The sequence below is a fragment of the Pistacia vera genome, unplaced genomic scaffold (assembly GCF_008641045.1).
Source record: "Pistacia vera cultivar Batoury unplaced genomic scaffold, PisVer_v2 Contig503, whole genome shotgun sequence".
Lineage (NCBI taxonomy): Eukaryota > Viridiplantae > Streptophyta > Magnoliopsida > Sapindales > Anacardiaceae > Pistacia > Pistacia vera.
This window is the reverse complement of record NW_022196339.1, coordinates 405,212-425,991: the sequence shown is the minus strand read 5'-3', so window position 1 is coordinate 425,991 and position 20,780 is coordinate 405,212. Positions and strand designations below refer to the sequence as shown.

The 20,780-nt window shown below is 35.0% G+C and overlaps 2 protein-coding genes across 2 annotated transcripts; one reads left to right on the top strand and one right to left on the bottom strand.

The window, feature by feature from the left end:
- Positions 1–2,816: 2,816 nt before the first annotated feature.
- On the top strand, positions 2,817–4,381 carry LOC116105750 (V-type proton ATPase subunit D-like). The gene is given in 3 exon segments (XM_031392165.1): positions 2,817–2,950; positions 3,429–3,565; positions 3,568–4,381. Coding segments are annotated over 2 exon segments (783 nt in total). The 5' UTR covers positions 2,817–2,950; positions 3,429–3,441; the 3' UTR covers positions 4,227–4,381.
- A 333-nt stretch (positions 4,382–4,714) lies between these two features.
- Positions 4,715–8,573, bottom strand: LOC116105736. The gene is made up of 8 exons (XM_031392148.1): positions 8,529–8,573; positions 8,071–8,283; positions 7,841–7,978; positions 7,446–7,524; positions 5,969–6,034; positions 5,735–5,804; positions 5,066–5,122; positions 4,715–4,979 (listed from the first exon to the last, which is right to left on the bottom strand). The coding sequence occupies exons 2-8, from the start codon at positions 8,260–8,262 to the stop codon at positions 4,910–4,912; spliced, it is 672 nt and encodes a 223-aa protein (XP_031248008.1). The 5' UTR covers positions 8,263–8,283; positions 8,529–8,573; the 3' UTR covers positions 4,715–4,909.
- Between the last annotated feature and the right edge of the window lie 12,207 nt (positions 8,574–20,780).

The following is a 20,780-nucleotide window of genomic DNA, read 5'->3' as shown; positions in this document are numbered from 1 at the left end:
TAATGGAATAATGAATGTGATATGAAATAACGAATAACGAAATGTAGAAACAATTAAAAGAGAAGACTTACAAGTGGGATATGATGAAGAAACACGTTTTATTGTTGCAACTTTTATACAAAGAGTTTTCGAGGGACTATATATATGTTGTCCTTTGAAAACTCTTTGTATAAAAGTTGCAACAATAAAACGTGTTTCTTCATCATATCCCACTTGTAAGTCTTCTCTTTTAATTGTTTTTACATTTCATTATTTCATATCACATTCATTATATATATATATTTGATTCAATTTACTTTTTTCTTTCAATTTATTGATTTAGTTGGGGTGCTGTTAAAAATTGAATCATTCTGTGGGAGAACGTCAGAAATGGAAATAAAAAAATAAAAAATCCTATATCAGTATCATAATCATGAACTATAAATATTATGGTTTTATTTTTTATTTTTTTTGCAATTTTTTCTTTTTTTTGGAGATTACTCTTTGTAGAAAATCTAAAAAGCTGTCTAGGCAAAAACCAGGGACTGAATGTAGTGCTCAAAAAGAGTGATGCTTCAACTGTCAATTCCTTCTGATTCTAAAAAAATTGTTTCTACTCACACATAAGTGGCATCAATAATTTTTAATATTGTTATCAATAGCTTTCTAGCTATTTGAATTTGTTTCAAGAATATCTCTATAGGCCAATTTAATTAATGCATAGATGTGAAGCAATTTATCTTGGAATAAAATGTTTAACATCAATATAATCAGAAAATATTAATCAGAAAAACAATAAACCAAAATTTATGAAATAAAACTACTATCAATATCTAATTGAAATTTAATTCCTTAATTTACATCGTCAAGTTGAAAATTGCATATGAGAGGTGTTTATGCGTATTTTCACACTAACAAGAGGTACGTAAGCCTTCAAGGGAATCTATGCAAAAAGTCTAGGGAAGATCGAGAAATAGCAATATATATATATATATATATTGAACTCGTGGGTTGTTATGGAGATGATGTGCAATAATAACAAAGTTACATAGCAATAAATAAAGAGATGGACAAAAGAAATTTTTAAAGTGACTTGGATACAATAAGTAATTCATACGTTCACTGTTATCTTATTGATGTGTTTACAATCAGAGATATTTTATTGTAAAGAGAAAAAGTTGATTTGGGGTGAGAACCCTCTATTTATAGTATTCCAATGGTAACATTTGGTGTGAAGTAATTCGCATGCAATTAGGCATATGACATTGTATTGATTGGTTTATAGGTGAAATAATCCACATGCGAGTTGACACGTGGCTTGGAGGAAAACTTGCAGCCTTAAGGATGAAGTAATTCACGTGCAGATTGACATATAGTCTTAGAGAGATGACTCGTTTCCTTCTCCTTACAGCTTCACATGTTTCAAAGGAAATGTCTTCTAGAAGGCTGCCAAATGTTCATGGTGGCGAGGCACTTTAGGAGACCTGCGGTAAAGATTTAGCGACATGTTTTTACCACCCAACAGGAGGTAATATTGCATAGGAATGCGAACAAAAGAACCTACAGGTTAATGATATTCAATAGTCTACCATAATAGTAAACCATTGGTGGTCGTTGGAAGCATTACTAGTTGGCAAAAAACAGGGGACAACGATTTTAGTTGGCTCCTTTTGTATCTGGTTGTCATCTCATAAATATATACATCAAAAGCTTTCCTTAAGTTCATAACACTTTGTCCTTCTTGCATACATAGTAGTTATTATAAACTATCGGAACCCGCGTTGTATCCTCTTGGTTTCTAATATCTTTGCAAGTTTTGATATCCTACTTCACTCTCTAGTAGGCCTTCACAATGTTTTGCCATAACTTTAATGTCGAAAAGATTTTGAAAGTAAGCAACAATCATTGCAAAAGCTTTATCCGTTCTTGGCAAATGATTGTTATTAGTTAACGTTTAAGTTGTTGGAGTCCACATCGACTAGGTATGCTCAAACCTACCGATTTATTAGAAGGGGGGTAATCATCTCATTCAACAAGACCTTATTGGATAAGGAGTTAAACCCACCTAAATTTTAACATGGTATCGAAGCTTCTAGGTTGAATCAGCCTCCGCTCAGCTAGCCTCTTTTTCTGCTTACAATTCAAACAGATACTCGGTTAGCACAATACTCTGCTAGCCTCTCTTTCTGTCTTTGCAATTCGAACAGATACTCGGTTAAGTTTTCCAATGGCAAACAATCAAAGCTCAAATTCTAACATAATCACCAACATTTCATCTTTTACCCAAACTTGTGGTTATAAATCACAAGCTTAATGGGGAATGTTGAAGTACAAAATGGAATGCAAATAATATGTTTCCTTGATTGTAATAATAACTAAAATCTCCTAGAATAAGGAAACATAACATTGTTTCACAATTAAGGAAATTATTTGTATTCCATTTTACACTTCAACACTCCCCCTAAGCTTGCGGTTATAAACCATTATTTAACAAAGTGGCCCTTCTCGTTATTTTAACATATTTAACAACCATATGAAAATTTATATCTTTTATATTACAATTTTTTTTTTTGTTATTTAACTATAGTTAAATAACAAAAATTATATATTAACTATGATTAGTTTAGATTTACTGTTCTAGGAAAGTTCTGCCTAAGTCGTATCTTTTGTTTTTTTTTTTTTCTTACGTGGCACTGCATTATATATGTATTTTTGTTTTTATCTCACTTATTATCGTGAAAGAATATTAATAAAAAAGAGAGAGAATAATTTGAACTGAATAATTGTTAAAATCAATCTTCAATCAGATCTTTGTCCGGAAATATGTTCTTTATTGGGTTTGATGTTAAATTATTAGTTCAGATCTGCCTGTATTTGTTTAGTTCTTCGATTTGTAATTTGGTTCTTGAAGAAACAAGTACAAGAAAGAAAACCCATTAATCAATCCTCTTCTTCTTCCTGGAAAAAAAAAGTAAGTCTCTCTCTCATCTCTTATTTTCTTAACATCATCAAAGCAAATTGTTCTGTTTGATTCTTTACTTATTTGTTAAATTTAGTTTGTTGTTGTTTTTTTTTTTACTGTAAATAAATATTATAAAAATTGAATTGTTAGTAAGAAATACCATATGAGTATCATAATCATTACTGTAAAATATCATATCATGGTTTTTTTTTCTTTTCTTTTGGGTGAATTTTTCTGTTTGATTCTATCTACTGATTTGTTAAATTTAGCTGTATTTTTTTTTACTGTAAACAAATATTTATAGAAGAGAAAATCAGCCCTGGAATTAAGAAATACCCATATCAGGATCATAATCATTAACTGTAAATGTCATGATATCACGGGGTGTTTTTTTTTTTTTTTTTTTTTTTTGGGGGGGGGGGTGGGGGGTGCGCGTTTGGGGGAGAGATTTTTTTTTTTCTTATTTTGTGGAGATTATTTGTTGTAGAAAATCTGAAAGGATGTCTGGGCAAAGCCAGAGGTTGAATGTAGTTCCGACAGTTACGATGCTTGGAGTTATGAAAAGTAGGCTTGTGGGAGCTACAAGAGGTCATGCTCTTCTGAAAGAGAAGAGTGATGCTTTAACGTTCAATTTCGTTCAGATTTAAAAAGGATCGTTACTACAAAGGAATCAATGGGAGAAGTTATGAAAAGTTCTTCCTTTGCCTTGACTGAAGCGAAGTATGTTGCTGGTGAAAACATCAAGCATATTGTCCTTGAGAATGTCCAAAATGCTTCTCTTAGAGTTCGATCTCGACAAGAGAATGTTGCTGGTGTTAAGCTTCCTAAGTTTGAGTATTTCACGGAAGGCGAGACCAAGAATGACCTTACTGGGTTAGCCAGAGGGGGCCAGCAGGTTCAACTCTGTCGTGCTGCTTATGTCAAAGCAATTGAGCTTCTTGTCGAGCTTGCTTTGCTTCAGACTTCCTTTTTAACACTAGATGAGGCAATTAAAACTACGAATCGTAGGGTTAATGCTTTAGAGAATGTTGTTAAGCCTAGGTTGGAGAATACCATCAATTACATTAAGGGGAAGCTGGATGAGCTCGAAAGGGAGGATTTCTTTCGTTTAAAGAAGATACAGGGTTATAAGAAGAGGGAAATTGAGAGGCAATTAGCCGCTGCCAAACAGTTTTCTGAGGAGCAGTTTGCTGAGAAAGTTTCTTTGCAGAAAGGAATTTCAATTAACTCGGCTCACAACTTGTTATCTGCAGCAGCAAATAAAGATGAGGATATAATTTTCTGATGCGGAGGTTAGCTTATGTGTATGTTTGGCTTGCCACATTCGTAGTTATTTTTATTACAACTCTGGAAGAGGATGATCTAATGTTTTCAATGAGAAGCTTTCTGTATGATCTTATTAGTGTATATTCATCAATGCATCGAATTTGTTTACTTGAATCGCTGTTCGGTAATCATTGCTAGTGCTATTTTGATCATCTAATTTTGCAAAAATGGGGTTTGGTAAACATTTAGTGGGTGTAAGCTTTGGTATATAAATGAGTTATTGCAATGCATATAGGCATCAGTTAGGTAAGGTTGATTTGTTTGTTTCAGAAAATCCCAACATAAGGGATTGCTAGTTTGCTACATCATTACGTATCTTTCCTGTGATTACTTTAACTTCATCCTCGTTTGGCAACGATAATTGGTTTTTATTTTTAAATCTTGATGCAAAACTGGAAAATCAATTTCTGGGCGAGACAAGCTTAGCTTGTGTTTAGATATTAAATAAATAAAAAAACTAATTTTGTTTAATTTTGAACAAAATACAGCAATCCTGTTCAAATGTTGAACCCCTAGGCAAAGGAGCTAGATTTGAAGATACATGTAGAAGGGAATTACACAAACCCGTTTGATAACACAAATAAACCATCCAATTCTTTCTTATTATCTACATACAATGCCAATGCTGATAATGGCATGCTTCTAAAATCTTCTGTTGAATGGCTTGCTCGGTTTGGAAGTTGAAGCCCCGCTATGCTTTGCCGGAGAGACACTGTAAAGAAGACACATGTTTTATTTTACTATTTTGTGGATAGGTCTTTAAATGAATAACAAAATATGGACAGCTGATGATATTACCTATAAGACCTTTGAACAGCATTCTTCCTCATGGCTGCAAGATTTTTTACTTCTTGACTGCTCAAAAGGAAAGGGAAGAGGGGAAAGGGTGAATATCAAGTTAATTTCCAAAAGATGAAAAACTCATCATGAGAAAGTAAAATCGTGAACCAATCAGAGAGCTCATGTGAGTATCAGTGAGAGCCCATTCAATATTTTTTACTTGACTTTTCAAAAGTAAATCAGTGAGAGCCCATTTGATGATCAAATCCTTGACACAAGACTATGAGCATAAGATTAGGACCTAAATATACTCAGTTCCCACTAGGAAATCTGCAGCATTCAAATGGATGATTATGGGGCACCACTCACGACTAGAGCCTGTGTATCAGTGTCATGAACTTTGAATTGGTATTTTTATTTTATATGACATTTAACAGATAGATCCACCTCTTTAAATGGAAGAATTGAAGAATAATGCCTGCCAAGATAAATTAGAACTTAAACCAGGGTCATTTCATGAATTTGTCTTCTGAAGTGATTATGTTATATAAGGGGCGCAATCGAGACTATGAAAGAATCAACAATCATGGCTCAAAAGATAAAATCATTTATCAGAATCTGCAGTAAAAACAACAGTTAAAATATTTTTAAACCCATTCATGCATACACCAGGCTGACATAATTTACCTTTTAAGGAGATCTAATTTTGCCTTCTTCATCAAGTTGCTCTTTGTACCAGAAAGGTTATATGCACTGCCTACAAATAATTACCACAAGTAAATTAAGTTAAAAAGGAGACACAAATCCATAAAGCCTGTGTCAGCCTGCACTAGGTTCTATAGGGTCCCTCAATTCCAGTAAACGGGCACAGGAACATATACAATTACAAGAGAACCAACCACAGCAGAATAACAAAGTTACCAAAGCTTCTTTTATTGCTTGAAGGTGGAACCTTTGTGCAAATCTGAATTTTCCGACTTTGTTTTCCTACAAAAATTAAGCACTAGGTAAGAACTTTGAATATATGTACCATTACTCTTCACTGGATCATAACTTCCAGAATCATAAAATTAATATTTCATTCAAAAAGCAAGGATAGTATAACTTATCGAGATATAGTCCAGGGAATGTGATTGGAAAATAATAGTCCATACATGCCAAGACAATATTTCTTCTTTCTTCCATAGCCCCAGCTATAATATAATACAGGTAGGAGTAGGCAACGTATGACATCAACACAACAAAATCACTTTACTAATTTAGATGCACAAAATTTTACTCCAGCGAAAAGAAGCCCAAACCCCACCAAATACATGCTAGTCTTTGCAGAGACATATAAGACTGTTACTTCACCAAACAACCTGGGAAAAGGAATATACAGATCCTCTATAACAATCCCCAGTCATATTAAGAAAATTTACTTTATTATATGACAAAAATCATCAAATGTGAACTACGCTCTTGGAATCAATGTTTTTTTGGCCATACAAAATATCTATTTCTTTCTCCCTTTAAATTCAACCGTACAACTTAACTAACACATATTAATCAGCTTAACAGCAAACAAATACTTGTTCTATGTGGAGGTCTAAGCATGCTTAGTTCAAACCCTAACACAATTTAAACAGTTTGTAAATACCCTGAATCAGAGTTTGTTGGATATTTTTCATGACCTGAGATTTGGATAGACAACTAGACCAGTTTTTAATTGAGTCAAAGACTACACTTTTTGCTATAGTACAATGCTTTCGCTGCATGACTCTAATATTTCACAAAAAGACAGTGTTTGCACTCTTGAATAAAAGTTTCTAGATTTCAGTATGAATAAAATAGCCAAAAATATACTGGCGTAAAATGGTGCCCCAAAATGTTTTTCCAAAACTGAAGAATAACTTTGATCGATCTGAATTTTAGTGCAGGCTTACTTTGCACATATTAATTAGAATACCAAACAATTTACTAATGAAAGAGAATTTTCAGTTTTTACAACAAAATGAAAAGTTAAGATACATGCTACATGGCTCTACACACCTAAACCATCTTAATTTTGCAAGCGCATGGTACGCAGATGGAAACATATACAGTTGCAACCAAAGGCCATTACCAGATCTTAGTTCCCTTGACTCTGTCAAGGGAGAGTCATCCTGACATAGTCCCAACCTTTCTAAAGTCTTGCATCATCACTGACCACTCAAAATGTGACAATCATTTATTGTTTGGTAGTCAGAAACTTTATCATTGCAAAATACAATTTCCAAGCCAATACAAAACAGAACTGTGATAACAACATCACTCCACCTAATTCATTATAGCAAGTAGATGCACAAGGTGAAATAGAATTAACAGCAAGTTTCATCCATGCAACTTTTAATATGTATTCAGATGATTAAGGACATACGAGCATCTGCAGTTTGATATAATTGCTTTAGACGATTAACTGCTTTCATCTCGGCCTCGCTTACATCTTTTGTCTTTGCCTGCAAATAAACGAAAATCATCCCAGATCAGATCAGCCGTGTGTAAGAGATGGGGCATATCTTGAAATAGGTAACATTACCATTTCCTGATCAAGAACAAAAACCAATCTATAAAAAAAAGAAAAAAAATATATTATTGTCAAATGTCCCAGGTCAATTTGAAGTAAAGAAATAACTTTTCTTTTGCTGCAGGGTGGGTCAGAAGCATTCAAGCATAGAGATGGAAATGCCTCTGCAGCAATAAAGGATGCAAAGAAATAGAATTGCAGTTCTATTTACATTTAATATTTCCCATTTTTATAGAACAAGAAATTACCTCATACAATTGTTTCCATCCAAATGTCACTTTGTTCTCCTTCATCCTCTCAACTACAATATTGAAGCTCTTCTCACCAAAATCTTTCTTGTAGAACTGCATCCAAAGCACATCTGTAACTGGACTAAGATCTCTTCCCTACAAAATTTCACATAGTATAAGCCTCCAGGCTCCAGCAAAACCCTAACCCAAAATATAACATCACAGAATTCATTAGTAATCCATCTTACTACTGTACTATCCTCCACATGAATCAACTGATCCTTTGTACAATGTGGCAAAATGCGCTTGAGCAAATGTAAATCAGTTTCACCAACATCTCCAATATATCTTACATTATCTATAGCAATCTTAACACAAAGATCTACCAATGATGGAGCTTCCCTGAAGGGCCTTATTCTACCACTTCTCTTCTCAAACATGTTTCAAGAAATCTCCAGTTAACCTAATTTAAACAACACACAATCAATTCTCAGAAATTATTAATCAAAAATTAATGAACTAAGCTGCATATTAACGAAAAAAAAAAAAACTGAAATATAATCAATCAAATAGTTGACTTTTTATTTAAATTAAAAAATTAAAATCAATCTCCAATGAACTTGTGTGTTTCGATTCAATTATCAAAGATCTGTACAATCAACTTATAGAGAAATAAAAGAATAGAGATAATCAGCAACAGAAATATACCTCAAAAAAGAAATTAAAAGAAAACTTTCAAGGATGCAGAGAGATCGAGTGATCGGAGACGGAGACGGAGACGGAGACGGAGATAAGAAAGGCTATAAACGGTATCTGATGATACGATGAAAAATAATCTAACACGTGGCCGGCAGGGCCGGTTAAGGGGTGGCGGTGAGGCACCTGCCTAGGCCCCAAAAAAATGGGGGCCCAATTTTTTATAAATTTTTTTTTTTTTTTAAATATCTACAAAAATGAAAATGGCTTATAATTTTCTATCTAAGCCAAGGGGTCCAAAAAAAAAAAAGTTAAAAAAACCCAAATTTATCATAAACTTTTACATAATCTCCACTCAAAGTTTAACAAAATAGCAAGTTTATACCTCTATTTATATATCTTAGTTTATACCCTTAAATTAACACATTGAATCTCTTTTAACAATGGAAGATTAAAATAGTAATACATATCTCAAATTACTCACCCCCAATTTAATCCCAAAATTTGCATTCACATAAATCATCTCCAACCTCTTCTGCAACTAGTGGTTTGGAGTTGATTTCGGTCAATTTGGTTTTCGGTCAATTTTCTCACCAAAATCAACCGAAATCATCATTTTCATTTCCCAACCTGATAGCCCTCAATTTGACTAATTTTTGATGAATCTCGCAACCCAACTCCACCTCACGACAGCCATTTCAAGCTTTTGGATGGACCTAGATTGTGGCTCCGACACCACCATCTTCCTCCCCTCAGCCCTCTCACCAAAACCCCTATCATACACTTATCGTTACTCTGCCAATCGCGGCCATTGATACCTTTGGGCTGTGACTTCTCAAGCCTTTTCTTATCAATCTGGCATTGGAAATCACCCATACTTCTCCAATATTACTCTCCCAAACCCCTCCACCAACCTAACCTTGTTAGCCTGTCGATTGTTGTCCACCTCTCCTAGTGATTTTTCATCCAAAAGGCAAAAAAAATAATAATAAATATAATAATAATAAAATATTGCTTATATTATTAGAGGGCCTCAAAAGAACTTCTGTCTAGGGTCATAAATGTTCTAGAGACGGCCCTAGTGGCCGGACCTCTGAACTTGTTCTATCGTGAGGTGCATGTATGTTAGAATGTAGAATCTCATTCTTCTTATTTTTACTTGAGCAAGTTCTAAAATCGGACCCGAAGATGAACAGTCAAGTGACGATTTTTGTTGAACGGTTTAACCGGTCTGGCTGACGGATCAAACTAATAATGTCATCAAATATATATATATATATATATATATATATAGATATATATAGATATATATATATATATATATTTTTTTTTTTTCTCACATGTCAATATGTCATTTCATCTTCTCTCTCTCTCTCTTCTTTTCTCCTTTAGTCCTTTATATTTTTTTTTCCACTCTCTTTCTTTCCGTCGTTTCTTTCTTCTTTATACTTCTCACATGTCAGTACGTCACATCACCTCTCTTTTTTCTTCTCTACTTCATCATTTTTTCCCCTCTCTTTCTCTTTCTTCTTCACTTGTTTTGTATTCTCTCTTTTCTCACCTCCTCTTCCCTTTCTTCTTCTGCATCTTCAGGTCTTCTTCTTCATTTTTTTTGTTTTTTCTTTCTCTCCGTTCTCTTCTCTTTCTTCTTTTGCTTCTTAGATCTTCTCCTTTATCTTTATTTTCTTTCACTTTCTAATCTCGAATCTAACTAAAGATGAATAGAGATGGAAGAGAAGATGAATGAAGTTGGATTGGAAGTCGGAGAAAGACGAAGAAACAAATAAAAGATTAAAGAAACGAAGGCTGAAGCAAAAAAGGCATAGATTTTGCCTTTTAAAACAATCACATCTGTTGGACCGGATTTTCATATGATCCGGTTGAACAAGCGGTCTAACACTATTCAATGGTCTAATAACGGTCGGAAGCGGTTTAAATGAAAATACCGGTTTTTAACATTTAATAAACCGAAATCATTGACGAAACCTGGTTGGACCGGTTGGACCGTTCGGTCCGATCTGGGTTTCAGAACATTGCTTTTGAGGAAAGACAAATGTTAGAATATTAAGTTTTCCGTCAAGCCCGTTTAATTACAATGATCCCCACTATTTTTGAAACGACACCTTAGCCCTCATTTCTATAGTTTTTTCCCATTAAAATTAACAATGGGTAGGTATATTTGATATTTCCATTTTCTGGAATGGTATTTTTTGAGTTTTTGGTTAACTCAAAGTAATTTTTTCCTTCCTCGTATTTTTTCTTTTTCTCTTTTCTCCATTTCCCTTCTTTGTTGAATCACCACTATACCATTAGGCTCTCAACAACATCAGAGGTTGGATATGGCCTTTAATATTGCCATGAGGTCAAATGTGGACTTGGTTGTCGCCATGACACAAATCTAGCCTCAAACTATGTTGCCAAATGTTGGAACCAACCTCTAGAAGCGTTGTGAGGTCAATTTTGACCTTTAGCGATGTTGTGGGGCTAATTTCGGCTTGCAGTGATGCTACGAGGCCTCCAAGACCTTTAGCCAAGTTGAGAAACCACCACAAGGTTGGTGTTGTAGGATTGACTTGGATTGATAGTGGCAATGAAAGAGCATACTAACTTGTAGTTTTTAAAACAATATGGTACTCTTTACTATTCCTGCTATATACAAAGAACTAACACATCTTTGAGGTTGGAGAAGAAGTTTAAGGATTTAGAAGAAACATAAGGGAAATGTTTAAAAAGCTTTCATTCTCCTCCTCTCATCGAGAAGGATTGATCTTATTTATAGTAAATGCCAAGAGTAGAAAGGACAAAGGTTTTTCACGTGAGACACTAAACAAATGTGACGCATCTTTGACAAATATGCCAAAGTTACATCCTAAATTGACAAATAAAACAAAAAAACATGTTATTACATCTTTTTCATACTAGTGCACACCATTGTTGACTTAATGATACACGGCACACCATTGTTGACTAAAGTGATATGGTATTGCAAACGTGACAAACTCTTATATTCTAACACGGAGGTTAGACATTACTCATCTGCTAAATTTGCATTATGCCAGGATTTTCATCACAAAAGTCAAGACATCCCATCGCTTGGATAAAATCTGTCGAGATTTCTGAGGTCGGTATGTCAAGATAACAGTCATGACAGTTTGGATAATTGTTTAGAGGTTAAACTGGCCTTGTGTCTGAAGTGCTTAATGGATGAATGTGATGTCTTTTCTTGGACTTTCGTGAATAATGTTTACGTGCTTGTTGGAGTTCGTGCTCTTAGGAAGAGTTTAGCTAAGAGTCTGGATACCACCATTTTGGATAATCATAAAATTTTGAAATGTCTGGGGTAGATGCTACCTAAGTCATGAGTGAGTCAATACATGTTAGTTTGGCTTGAAGTAACTGTTGAGTGTATTATGATGGAAAACATTCCCATGGAGCTGAACTAAAGAACGAAGGCCATAATTCATCTGGAATAATTTGATTTTTCTAAAAAAGACATTTCTGGATATATCTGACTACAATAGGATGATCAAACATATTGTGAACCAAATCATACATGTAAGACCTATGAAACTCCGTGTGATGCTTAGATAGCATAAGTCATCTTTCTGAATAAAATGGTGTCTGTGAAAGAACATAATGGACCACACTATTTTTTTGAGAAACAAGGCATTTGTATCTGCCAATTTGGTGAAGAAAAATTGTTTTCCATTTTTCGAAAGGCTTGAACCATTAGAGGAATGTCATCAGAGGAGTTAAGTCTGAGGTTGGAGATAACCGATACGGAGAAATGGTTTTGATCATATGATGACCAAGAAACTAGATGGCAATGTGATGAAGGTGTAACGAATACCAAAAGAACCATAGCAATTCTTTTGAAAACTGAATGTTTGAGCTAAGAGAAACATAGAGGAACACATAAGATTTTTTCAAAAGGGTAATCAAGACTGTAGCGCCCCACTTGAGGTATGTAGCTAATGTTTCTTATTTTGCTCTTATTTGAGTCGGTTTATTATTAGCATTGTTTGGTTAGCCCTTAGTTGAATGGAGATATTGGTTTGGTTAAGTGTTTGCCCTGGAAATTATGAAGAATTGGCAAAATTTTAGGGTTACAAGCCTCGCCAGGGTGAAGAAGAAGCTTCGCCGCAGCGAAGAGGTGTTTTGGCCCGCGGTGAGTTGCTGGAGTGTTCCACCGCGGCGAAGGAATTGTCTTCGCGGCGGCGACGGGTCAGCTGAAAAACTTATGGAAGTTTAGATATTTTCTTCTCTAAGGGCAATTTGACCATTCTACCCCTAATTAGTGGGAAAAGTGGGGAGTAAAATGTAAGGAAATTTTATGGAAAATATGTTGGTATGGGGTTGTGATTGTGATGAATTAAAGGATATATATGGAATTCCTAAGGAAGAGTAAGGGCAATATGGGAATGCTTGCCGATAAGTTGTGTTAAAAGGATTTAAGTCATTGCAAACCTTTCATTCTTCTTCTCCACCGCCATTCTCCTTTCCTACTTCCTCTCAACTCCTCTTTCATTAGTTCAAGGATTTTTAGAGGGCTTTTTGGAGTGATTGGGGTAGAAAATCAAGCTAAGGCATCCTAAGGTAAGGATTCTTGCTTTGGATGTGAGGTTTTGGTAATTTGTATATTAAAAGGGTATGGTTTTATTGTTAAAGGGTAGAGAAAAGTCAAGCAAGCAAAGGAAAGAAAATACTAGTGAGAGTTCTCCATTACAGGTAAGTAAATCCTACCCAAGTTGAGATTTGAGAACTTTCTGAGTAGAGATTTAATAGCAATTATGTATGCATGTTATATGCTATGAAATTGAGATTAATTATCCATGTGTGGTGATTGAATACACTTCATTTAAGAGAAGTGTTGATATGTGATGAGAAGATGTAGTTGAGATGAGGTTGGAAGGTTTTGAGTAAACCTTTTAGAAGTGTTATTCCTTGGCAGGATTTATAGCATGTGAGGAGGGTATCTCCCATTTGGGATGGTTAGAGAAAGGAATAGAGCTATTGTTATAGTAAAGTCTTTATATGCACTTGAGTGTTTGATGAAATGCCTAAGAGAGGTTTGAGTATGAGTAGTAAGCCTAATTCTTGCAATATTGCATGTGACCATCATAAGTGCATTAGGGGAAATGAACCATCCTATGCATAATTGTGCATTGAGGAGTTACTTAAGAAAGAGAGAAACTTTGTGAATGAAATACTCTAAGAGTAGAGAGAATGAGAAGTGCTAGTGCTAGAGGAGAGTGAATGGAAGAGCACTAAAACGGGTAGGTGCTTTGTGATCTCCACTGATAGCTATGAGAAAAGGGTGACGCTTTGTGATCTGCACCCGATAGTTATGAGAAACAGGTTGATGCTTTGTATCTCCACCGAAAGTCATGAAGAGTGGGTTGGTGCGTGTGAACTCCACCCGGCCGTGCCTCCGGCAAGATGAGGCATGACATATAGTAGAGGTTAATAAAAGAAAGTTGTGTGAAAGAGAACAGAAACAGAAATAGTGTAAGGAAAGAATTAAGAGAAATAATTACGGGGATAGACAAAAGATTGGGACTTACTAGAGCATTGTTTTGTGCTCACCCAATATTTTTCCTTTGTGGTTGCAGGATCTAGGTGAGTCTGCAGTCGGTGGGGCGTCGGCAAGCGAGGAGCAATAGCCACACTGTCCCCTGTTTTGAATGGCATTTTGTAAATGATACTCTTTTGTACAAAGAATGTATATACAAATACAAGAAAAGTTTTGGGCCATTTACTTTTATTAGTATACAGGTTTATACAAAGACGAATACCAGCATATATACAGGGTTGAACATGAACTTTGAACAATGAGTTGATATGAAAACATGAGAGCTTTGGCATTATCATCAAGACTATAGGTTTGAACAAGGTCAAAGAATTCAAGAAGAGTATGAGACTAAGGTGGAAAGGATGAAAAAGGAATTGGCTTGGGTTAAGAATGATCAATATAACATGGGAGTAATTTGACCTGGGGTTCAGGAAATAGGTTGGGCTAAGCTGTTGAGTTTTGGGCCATGACTAATAATCTACAGAAAATTAGTTTCACCTTTGAGGTGTTTAACTGTAAGAGAGTAACGGCTAAACATTCTGCCATATGAGTAATTGTGATGTGAGACATTTTTCTTATTAAAATAGAGCATTTGGCCAAAGGCTTCATACCTTTTCCACAAGAAAATGATGGCCAATGAGATAATAAATCAAAGTTAATTCATGTTTGACGGTTGAAAGTTTTAAAACTAGCAAGTTGTTAAAACTTAAGCGAATGGGTTCACTTGTTCATTTTGTGTGCTTTATGAGTTGATTAAACAATTATCAATATAAGCAAGTCATCCATGACAACAAATAAAGAACACAACTCATTTTTACATGGTTTGGCAACTTCCGACATCCATGGGATAAATCCAAAAGAAGCAATCCATATGTAAAACTACTGTTCCAATACAAAGCTAAAGATAAGACAAGTTGCAAAACACTCCCTGCTTATGACAATACTTCAATCTTCACTTTTTGGTTGAACATCAAGCCACCATAGTTAGCTTCACTCGACAAGACCACCTAGTCACCCTTGAGCTCCTCTCAAGGTTCAATGCCAAAGGTGCACTCTAGCTTCAGTAGCTTGAACTCCTCCAAGTAGCAACTATGGAACCACATTCCAAAACCAACTCGAGCAAAACAAGAATAACAAGGTAATTTAAGCCTACCAAAGCATAAGGAAAACCTAGTCCAGAATAAAAGAACCTCAGCAAAATATTCAGAGAATTACAAAGGCATATTCAGGCTTCCTAAGAGAAACACAATAACAAAGAAAAACCTAGTCCATTGGGCTAGGGGACAATAAAGCGAAGGATAAGCTTTTGTGTTTTGCCTTTTTAGGAAAAGTTTCTTGGGACCATGACAAGGCAAAACAACTTTTTTCCAACACACCATTTTATATAATGACAAGTGTACATGAACCACATAAAATATCTCAGAAGAAAATAAAATTGCATCAATTGAAAAGAGAATGCAATACATGTTGTGAAAATATTAGGCAGATGAGTGTTATCATACAGACTCTGATGTGCCCACATGACATATATGAAAACAGAATTAACTAAGTGTGGTACATCGATAGAGAGTCATGACACTGGAAATGAAACTGAAATCATTATGCATGAATCAAAATGAAGTCCCCACACCAAAAAAATGTTACCACACGAAACTCATAAGTTGACAAAATACTTACAACGGCTATGATTTCTTTGAAAATAGAATGGTAATACTGTTAATGAGGTTTGAATTGTCCACTTCAGTAGCCACATAGGTGTCAAACATTTGCCTCATCTTGTTAAAAAAGGACGACTCCCCCATAATTTTCACTAGAATCTAATATGTCTGAAGGATACGTGTAATAGTTTAGCAACGGTGGACAGTGATGCCATTACTCTCCACTTTCTGACATCCTTTCTACCGCTTCTCACCTATTTCCTGCAAAACATGAAAAAACAACAGGGTGAGCACAAAAATGCTCAGTAAGTAAATCCTCTACTTTTTCATCCTCGCAACTTATGCTTTGGTTCTTTCCTTACTCTATTCTTTCTCTTCTTCAATTTCTCTTTGTTCTTTCTCTTTTCTTTCACTGTTACTAGTTCTCACTGTTCTTTTCCTTTTTTCTAATTCTTTCTGTTCTTTCTTTCTAATTCTCTTTGTTCTTTCTTTCTTTCTTTCTTTCTAATCCTTACTAACCATGATAGAAATCATGGTAACATGCATTAATGGAGTGCACATGCAATAATGCATAAAAATGCATTTTCTTTTCTTTTCTTTCTATTTCTTATTCTTGTTTCTTTTTTTCTTGCCTGCTTAAGCTCTTCTTTTCTTTTCTTTCTTTTTCTTATTGGCTCAAGCTTTCTCATTCTTTCTTATTCTTTCTTATTCATTCTTATTCTTTGCCGATCAGACTCAGTTGATGCATGCATTTGGAACCCTGGCCGTGTGAGTGAGTACAGTCCTCATCTACATGCATTCTTATAGACTGTACAAATTCTTTCTTTCTTCTTAGGCCACTCAATTAAGGTGGCATGCATGGAGGAATTCTTCTTGGTACAACCCTCATCCACATACACTCTTATGGGTTGCACAAATTCTTCTTCTTCTTATGCCGCTCACTTAAGGCAGCATGTATGTAGGAACTTCTTCTTATCACTCACGGGTTCCCTATCACAACAGCCTATTCTTTTCTCTTCTTTAGCACTTTTCTTTCTTTAATTCTTTAGTGTTTTTCTTTCTTTCTCTTTGTTCTTATAAATTCTTTATTCTTTCTTTAAGTTCTCATGCATATGTAAGTATATGCATATGGATGGCTCATGCTTATGTTTCTTTCTTAAGTGCAATTATGCAATGCAATTATGCTATGGTGCACAAGATAAGTTTCTCTACTTATGCACAAGCTTCTCTTAGGCATTTCATCAAACATCATGCATGCATACTTTAATTATATCTTTGATAAATCTCTACTTCTTTAATAAACCATCCATTCATGAAGCAAAACTCCTCCATAATAAATCTAAACATGGCTAAGAAAAACACTTCAAATATTCTACTCAATTTCTTTCTATATGCAACCAAACTTCACTTGGTCACCGAAATCTCAACTCTATTTCTCATGGCTCAAATCTACTCATCAAGAGCCATCTACTCATCAATAATCACATTCTCACCAATCAAAGTCAACTCATAAGCACATACATGCATATCAAATTAGTTGATTGCTTAAATCATAACTTAAGTTGGATTTACTTACCTTTGGCTTGAGTAATTCCACAAGAAACTCTTTATCTTTGTGGGACTAGTTCTTGCTCTTAAACCCTAAGCATAAACTTTATAAGAATTCCATACTTCATAAATTAATCTCATATCTAGAGTAAGAATCCTTACCTCTTGATGCTTATGATCAAATCCTTGTCAAAATCCAACCAAAAGCCCTCAATTCCCTTAGCAAAATAGATGAAGAATTGAGAGAAATGGAGAGTAGTAGAAGTGTATGGGGTGTAGAGAATGGGAGGGTTTCTAAGGCTAAACCCTTATTAGCTCATTTAAAGAAGCACTATTTCCCATTTTGCCCTTGCACTTTCTTGGAATTCCATCTTTGTCCTTTAATTCTTTACAAAGTCACCCCCAGTCCAAAGCATTCTCCATGAAATTTTCTTACATTTCACTCCCCACTTTTCCTACTAATTAGGGGTAGAATAGTCAGTTCACCCCTATGGACAATTCTCTAGAAACTTCACAAGAAAAATCACCCGACTTATCGCCCAGGTGAAAAAATACAGAGCATACGTCGCTGCTGCGAAGCTTCTTCTTCGCCCCGACGAAGTCTGCATTTCCAAAATTCTCTAAAGCTTCACCAAATTCAGGGCATCCAATCAAATTTAACACCTTACAAACTTAACCAAGGGCAACCAATCAACAATAACAACACCAAGACAAAAATAAGCAAACAAAACTACGTACCTTAAAGTGGGCATTACAATACGCTTGCCTAGGGAAGGAATTTTTAGTGGCTGTGTGAGAAAGGCTTTATGTTTGAGACTTTTAACAATATTGGTTTGCTTGTCTGTCCATGGAAGATGATGTTTCTTGAGCATTTGAGATTAAGGGTGAGTAAAGAGAGAAATGTTGGCTATGAAACATCACTTGTAATTGGCAATTTCTAAGAATTGTTAGATTTCTTTCTTTGTTGTGAGAACATTAGGGAATTTTTGCAATTCATTAGCAATGTGTGGTTGGAGTTCATACTTGCCATTGGAGATTGTCATTCCAAGAAAATCAATCTTAACTTGGGTGAGCTGCACGGAAAGCATGATATCATAAGAAGTAACAATATCAACAAATTATTGAAGAGGAGCAACATGAGATTCTTCATCTTCAGAGAATAAAAGAATGTTATCAATGTAGATGAGACATGTATGAAGAATAGGATGAAAGACTATTGCCATGGCTTTTTGAAAGAGTGAGGGAGCAACTTTGAGCCCAAAAGGCATCATCATCTGTTGGTAATGTTGATTGGGAATGTAAAATGTTGTCTTGTGTCTATCTACAAGATGAATACCAAGCTGCCAAAATCCAGCTTTGAGATGAAACTTTGAAAACACTTTTGCATTATGGAGATTTGCAAATAGCATATGTCTGGAAGGCAGAGGGAATTTATTATCATGGAGGAAAAAATTCAAGGGCTGATAATTAATAACAAGCTTAAGCTTTCCACGTGTCTATTCAACTCTTTTGTTGACATAAAAAGCTTCAAATGTCCACTAAGGGTCTATAGGTTCGATTAGGCCTTGGGAAAGAAGTTGGTTACATTCTTGTTGGGCAAGACTGAGATGATCAGGTTGCATGTCTGAATGGATGGCTTTAGTTGGATTGATGTCTTCACTTTTGGTGAATGAGAAATGAACGAAAAAGTCAGGATTTTGCCATAAAGGGTGAGAGCATTAATGGAGAAAATCAGCATGAGAATCTGCACGTGAGAGAGAAACGAGCTGAGATTTGATTTGATCGATAAGAGTGACAGCAATTTGGAAAAGTTTAACCTGTGTAGTCTATGACTTGAAAAATATCTTAAATCAATACCATTGGGAAAAATTCCAAGTCTATGAAGTTTGGAATAAACATCAAAACCTAGAACCATATCTTTGTTAGGTAATTCTGATCCAATGACTTTATAAAGAGTGGAACATCTTGGGAATATTTGGATTTTGATAGGTTTACTAATGAGGTTAGTTGCAAAAAGCTCAATACTAGCAATATGAAAGAAAAACAATATACCTAACACTTTTACTAACGAAAAACAATGAACTCTCATACTTTATTCATCAATGTTTAACTTCTTTTATGTAAGAAAAGAAATACTACTTCTACTTTAAAACGAAATCTACTTTCCTAGTTAAACATAAACAAAACTCCTATGAAATAATATTCCTAATCAAGTTCTACTTTCCTAATTCAACTCAACCAAATCTCTTACTGAATAAGAGTTACTCTAAAACAAGAATACTTAAAAAAGACTAGAATTCTACGATCCAAGACGCTCGCCGCGACCACCATTTCCTTCGCCGCGGTTGTCGTTCTTTTTTACGTTCAGTGTTGCTTCTCAATGCTCACTACAGCCACCATTTCTGTCGCTACAGTGACTGTCATCATTGTGGCGATGCTTTCTATCACTACAGCAATCAGTCGTCTTGTCTTCTTAACCATTTTGACATGTTTGTGGCATGACATGCGTTTACTTCTTCCTCGTTTCTTCTTTGTGTCTTCAACTTAAGCCATGTTTGCACTTCCTCATTTCTTCTTTGTTTCTTCAACTTGAGCCATGTTTGCACGCACCAAAATAGGTTCATTTTTCAACAGAAGTTTCCACTATGAAGATGGAAAGATTTTAAGAATGATAATAGTGCGAGAAACACTAGTATCAAAGAAGGCTATGATGGGGATAGGGTTGAAATATTTAGTAGGAAAGATTTAAATTTTTGTCAAAGGAATTGGGCATGAAAAGGTTGTAGACGAAACTAGTTGAGGCATTGCTTGAATCTGATAAAAAGAACAGTAGTCTTTAGAATCCATATCAGATATATTAGAATCAGTATCAATAGCCTTAAACTGGGAGACATTGTCGATGTCTGGTTCATCATAAATAAAGAACAAACTTTCAACATCATCATCTGAAAAATTGAGTCTGATGATCTGAGAAAGCTGTAGCATCTTGGCTGACTGTTTTGGCTTGTTAGGGCAATTTTTAGCAAAATGGCCAATGCCATTGCACATAAACATCGGTTAGAATGTTTGCCTCTGATTTTCTTTTTCCAAAGAAACTTTTATAATTTGAAGGGTTTGGACTTTCGTCAAATAGGAACATTAAATGTTTAAAACTTGACTCATCGAGAATTAGATGTTTCCTGGTAGGGTTTGGACTTTCGTCAAATAGGAACATTAGATGTTTAGAACTTGACTCATCGAGAATTAGACTGTTTCCTGGTAGGACAAGAGCAAGAACAATCCGCTTTACATTTAATTTGCAAATCAGGCATGTGACATATCTTGGTAAGCTGCTTAGAACACTTGAGCTAGTCATCAAAGAATTTTTTTTGCGAGTAGAGCTTCAAGAACAAAGATGACAAACTAATAAATTTCGCCAAGAGAGGTTTCTCCTAATTGTTTTCCTTGGACCTGTATTAGCTTGGTAGCTTCTTGTCCTAAGGAT

What these genes read in the sequence shown, in the direction of transcription:
- LOC116105736 (XM_031392148.1), bottom strand. Translation starts at nt 8,262, where the DNA reads ATGTTTGAGAAGAGAAGTGGTAGAATAAGGCCCTTCAGGGAAGCTCCA. An exon ending in GATGGAAACAATTGTATGAG is followed by an intron (nt 7,525 to 7,840) that starts GTAATTTCTTGT and finishes GTTTATTTGCAG; the next exon opens with GCAAAGACAAAAGATGTAAG. An exon ending in ATATCAAACTGCAGATGCTC is followed by an intron (nt 6,035 to 7,445) that starts GTATGTCCTTAA and finishes TAATTTTTGTAG; the next exon opens with GAAAACAAAGTCGGAAAATT.